At 42.3% G+C, this 5,779-nt stretch overlaps 1 protein-coding gene across 1 annotated transcript in view; it reads right to left on the bottom strand.

The window, feature by feature from the left end:
• LOC105568893 (rab11 family-interacting protein 2) overlaps positions 1-2,017 on the bottom strand; it is a 13,712-nt gene extending 11,695 nt beyond the window's left edge. The window contains exon 1 of the mRNA XM_012024911.1: positions 1,700-2,017. Within this exon, the coding sequence (XP_011880301.1) occupies positions 1,700-1,730 (31 nt within the window). The 5' untranslated portion in view covers positions 1,731-2,017. The remainder of the gene's footprint in view (positions 1-1,699) is intronic.
• Positions 2,018-5,779: the final 3,762 nt, after the last annotated feature.

Here is a 5,779-nt window from a genome sequence, read left to right as displayed (position 1 = left end):
TGTATCTGTTTATTTATTAAGTATTCGTATTTAAATTTCAGTAATGTAATTAATATCTTCTATTTTCCGCTATTTGATTTGTCCCAAAAGAAAAGGCGCGCAGGACCTGGAAATTCATTCACATAATCTCTTTCTAGGATTTCCTTCTCAACGCCGGTGTAATTATATCCTTGGAAAGTGTCCAGATATCCGGCGCGTGACGAATACAAAGTAAGATTCCGCGATGCGATTGTGTAACTCTTTCTTTCGTGCGAGCAAAACAAATGCAACTGGCCAAGTTGGAGGAGGTCGTCTCTCTTGAACGAGAGATCTAACGCGCTCGATCGTGGGCGCGTTGCGATGCAAATGAGGAAGAGAGAACGAATTGTTTTGCGAGCGACGCGTTCTCGGACGGTCTTGAGATTTTCGCGTGCACCGCGGTGCAACGCGTGACACATCGGCGGGACGGCTCTCGCGCCTCGCGTCTTCCTCGATAACGAGCGATATGAACCTTCCTCATGACGCATCCCGCGAGCGATGCTAAACCGCGATATCGTTCGCGTTACCGATAAGATTGGAATTTCAGGAGGGATAAGAAGGGATCTTTTCCAACGAGGAATCCGTTGAGTTTTCCCATAAATAACGCGGTATAAGAGAAAGCGTGATTCATTCTTTGGCGCTCCGAAAGACTCTCGTCGTCGGAGAATTGAAGATGATAAGATTTATTGCGGGATGGGAACAAGTAAATAATAATGGAAAATATGTTTCGGATTAAAATTTAAATTCTTCCCCTTGAAAAGTATCCTTAAAGAACCTACGCCCAGCGAGAAATGACTCGGTGGTCGACGTCTATTTGCCAGTGTCGATGTCGATTGGACGTCGGTTCGTACACAAAAGCCACATAATATGTAATATACATAATTTATATATTACACAAATGTTTTTACGAATTGACAGTTCTAGGAGCAAAAGGTGCCAAAAGTGCACAATCACTCCAGAGCATCCCCTGAAACCTAATCCACTCTTTGCGTCTAGGAACATCCTATTTTGTATGTGCAAATGAAAACGCTTGAAAAATGTATTTATCAACGACGCAACATTTGTACAGCGTGCAATTGAACAACTTGCGCGAATTTCGTAAACGTATTTATTGGCAAAACGAAATGTTTCGCAAAGTGCATTGTAGATAAGGTCTTGCACGCGAGAGAAAGAGCGTTTCACCGCGAGAATTCACCGAGCTCCCGCACGTCCTATTCTTATCTCGCGGTCCCTTTCGACCCCTTCTCGTCTTGGAATGCGTCCAGATATCCGGCGGATGACGCGTACGAGGCCAACGTTCGGCGTCGCGCGGTTTCTACGTCTCAACGACGGGACGCTCGCGGGCTCGGACGGCGACGGATACGTTCCTGAGCGGCGGCGGCGGCGGCGACGAGGCTGCGGCCTGCTCGGGGTCTCGCTCGCCTAGTTTTCCGCGAACGCGAGACACACGTAACCTCGTAATATACATATATACACGCGTCCATACTCGCCGTGCATAACAATCCGAGTTACGGAGCACGCATTCCTCCGCGCCGCGTCCGAGCGTCCGACCACCTGTCGAAAAGCGTGGCGAGGAGAGCGGGAGGGGGAGGAGAGAGACAACGACGAGGGAGGGGGGTGGGGGGGGAGGGGAGCGCCGTTACGACGTTTCCGTCGTCGCGACATCGCCGCTCGCGCTTACCTGTCACCTGAACGTGCGTCGGGCTCCACATTTTGCGATTTCCCGCAGCCGCTCGCTCGCCGACTCGCTGCCGCCTGGCCGTGGCACTCGTCTCGATTCTCGGCGCGGATACTCGACGACGACTACGACGACGCTCGGGCGACGACGCGCGGCGCGCTACGAAGAAACGTTCGCATCACGCGGTCGTGCCTCGCGCACTGGCCAACCGCCACGCTCGCTCGTCCGCCCGGACTCCGACTCCGCCGCGCTCCTCCGGCTGCTCCGAGAGAACCGAGAGAGTCACGTTCACCGCGCGCGCGCCTCGCTCCGCGACGACTGTGACGCGGCGCGCGCAACCGCGCCTTTGAACAACCGCTATGCGCGACCGGCGCGCCAGGTGCGGACCGAACGGGACCCACGTTGCGGCGCGGCTACCTTCACGCGGCTGCCCGCCGTTTAAATCACAGATTTCTACTAGGCCGGTATTCATAGTCCATTTTGAGCAACACACATACCACATGTACTGTATGTGTGTGTTGCTCACTATTATTTCTTATTAGACTTACAAACTTATAGCGTTTTCGATTTGCCGACTCGACCCGACTCCGAGTCAGAAAAGTTTGATCAAGAGTAAGATTTTTGTAGAAATTGTGGTTCAAATCTTGCTTTTGATCAAACTTTCCTGACTCGGGGTCGGGTCGAGTCAGAAAATCGAAAACGCTATTAGTTTCAGTCATGTCATATTGTTCTTTAATTTAGCCGGAATAGCAAGCTGCTTTCGATCATCTGTACACGTGCCATTTAATTTGTGTATTACACAAATCTTTCCACGAAACAGACAGTTTTAAGTGCAAAAGTGCGAAAGTGCACAATCACTCCAGCATCCCCTTAAGAGTATACTTAAGATGATGTTAAATATAAGAACGGACTATGAATACCGGCCATAGTCAGTTCTTATCTTTATATAAACAATTAAATTTTAACTAGGTCCTTTAAGATATAAATCAATTTGAAACGTAAAAGTCATTTAGGACCTGGCACAGGTGGAGCTGGCCAATTAAAATTCACTTAGTAATTTAATCGGCCACCTCCACCTGTGCCAGGTCCTAAATGGCTTTTACGTTTCACATTGATTTATAATCTTTATATACTCTGTGGCCAATAAAATGTTCCATACAACATCATTAGATAAATCCAAGCCGGTCTTCACTGAAAGAAAAGTATTCTATTTTTGAGTGGTTCCCTCTTGATGTTAGAGGATTTTACTATTAAATACGGCCTCAAGAAGATAGTCTAAAATGTAGAGGAAAATCCTATTACACTGAGGCATGAAAGTTTAACTCGTAATCCTCTTAATGCTAGAGGAATCTTTTCTTCTTCTAATATGCAAATATTCTTATTTTTAGTATTTATATATTTCTTTTAAAACGAGTATCCTCTTAATTGCTAGAGGAATCTTTTTGTGGCAGTTGCAACGCGCGATCCGGCACAAATTGGCAATCCGGCACTACGCGACACGCGCGCGGGCGCCAGCTTCTGAGTATTCACCAGCAACCGCCGCTAGGCCGCGTATAGTGATGGTCAAAAACTCGGATCAGAATTGACCAGAATTCACTCTCGCGGGCCTCCTTTTATACCCTACGAGACTGAATTTTGCTTCCGAGTCTTTGGCCGCCACCATGCGCGGCCTAGCGGCGGTCGGTGAACTACTCAGAAGCTGGCGCACGTGCTGCGACTCGCGTGTCCGCGAATATCTTGCGTATCTCCTCTTATTTCAAGAGGCTAGTCGTATTAATGTAATGGAATTGTCTATACAGGAAATTAATCTTAATTCTAACTTATGAGTCTACTCTTTTATAGATGATATGTGTTAAAGTAAGTGAGAAATGCTTCATATAAGATTTTTTGCTTAAAGGAAATGCTTAAAGGATTTCCCGCTTATGAATAGAACATTTTTTTTTGGGTGTTGAACGTAAACTCTGACTATGAATACCGGCCCTAGACTGCTACCTTCGAGCTGAAAAGTAAGGCGAGAGTTCCGCCATGTCGATGCACACATACTGCTTTATTTACCTATCAAGGCATGGCGGAACTCTTGCCTCACCTTTCGGCTGGAAGGTAACAATCTAGTAGTATATAGAAGTCTGCGGTTTAAACGTTTCTATTCACTCGTACTCGCTATAACGTTATACTTTCCGCATTTGAAACGCAGACGAGTTGTACAATGCGATACCGCGGAGACAAAGAGATAAGAAGAAAGGTTCAACTACATAATAAAATATTCCCTAGGAAGTTTTTAATAGATTCGGCGTCCTCGTGTACGCGATGAAAGATGCATCGGGACGATAATTTCAAATATTAAAGTATACACGCGTGTTATAGTTTTAATTGCGTAGCTTTGGCCTTCGTACCAGATTTCCCATTCATCTCTCATGCGTCTGATTAACCGTATCCTGAACGAAGCGTTAATTAACCCATTCGCAGCCTGCGATAAGTCACATCGATAAGAATTACGTTGGCACAATCGTGAGAAACTTCGTGCGTCTCGTTATTAAAGATCACCGTAAAAAAAATAATCTTTTTAATAAAATTTTTAAATTTAAAACATGGAGCTACCAATAAGTGTATTTAGAGAGGAAAGTCCCTTATTATAAGACAGCGGACTTTCTGCTGTTCCACTATGAATGTATTGTCTCTGGAGTGAAATTTCTGTTTAGTACATTGACAAAAAAACTTGTTTAAACTAAGTAAATTAATTTACTTAAAATTATTTTTTTATGGAAATAAATATTTATTCTATTTAAATAAAATAAGTAAATCTATGTATTACATTAAGTAAATTAATTTAAATCATTACACTTCCTACATTTAAATACATATTTCGTGAGATATAGAGTACTGCTTATTAAATGAAATAATTGTTTTTGTTAAATAAGAAATTCAATTTTCTTCGCTGTAAAAATTACATCTTAGTAAACATTTTACAGAATTAAAATAAAATGTTTTAAATTTAAAATTATCTACTCTTTGATATTCAATAAATACTTAAATGAAAGCAATGTGTTTCAATTTATTTATTATTTTTTAAATTTAAGTCAATAAGCTATTAGGAGCTACCTAATAAATAATTTTCTTGAGTAAAATAATATTTTTTGGGATTGAGATATTTTTCATCAGTGTAGAAAATTGATTGTTAGATCGTGTATTCGTTGCGAAAAAAAATTTGTGATTAAATTTGGACATTACAAACCTTCATCTCACATTGAAATCCTATCTGATAATAGAGGACTCCTCTGCACATTTTATTCCTTCCTATGTTCCTCAAACGATTCAGTTATAATTTACAATGGTGCAAACTCAACATACGTATTATCGTTAACTGAAATTTAGGGGAATAAAATCGAATAAAATTAAAGTTCTATTAACATGTCATCCGCCTTTGCCGCTGGGCAAAATGTTAGCAGCTTGTTAGCAGACTCGAATAGAATACTGCTGCAGATTGGTATCAAATTTGCATTGAGTTCGTATACTATTTGCAGAACCTGTTGACAAAATCTGATTGCCAACAGAAACCGAGCGAAATCTGTCATTTCGTAACAAACTAAATGGAATACACTATTAAAGTGGTTACGAAACGGTAGATTCTGCTAGATTTCTGCTATCACATTCCATTAGCGGATTTTCTCATACTCCTACTGACATTCTGCCGACAACAATTCAAAACGGATAAAAAAAGAGGATTGCAAAGCCTGTCTTTGACGCCGAGTTTCACGATGTTCGAAAAAATACACGTGCAGCCGTGTAACATTAAAACCAACGGCACACGGTACTATTTTTCCCACTGGATTGCTTGCGAGAATCAATAAAGATGCACCCACAGAAAAATTTTCCGGATCCAATGCTATTACACTTGAATGTATCACAAAATAGGATCGATATAGCGCCAATCATATTTATTATCAGATTATACAGGGTGTACTAAAACCACCGGAGGTCCTCTTAATGACAGATTCCTTAGAACATTTCCAGACGAAAATCCTAATACAAAAGTGTCGAGGCTATAATAGTTTTTAAATTAGAAGCGATTATTTTCCACAAATG

The sequence above is a fragment of the Vollenhovia emeryi genome, unplaced genomic scaffold, assembly GCF_000949405.1.
Source record: "Vollenhovia emeryi isolate VEMERY1.0 unplaced genomic scaffold, V.emery_V1.0 DF939127.1, whole genome shotgun sequence".
Lineage (NCBI taxonomy): Eukaryota > Metazoa > Arthropoda > Insecta > Hymenoptera > Formicidae > Vollenhovia > Vollenhovia emeryi.
The sequence above is the reverse complement of the archived record's forward strand: the minus strand, read 5'-3'. Positions and strand labels throughout refer to the sequence as shown.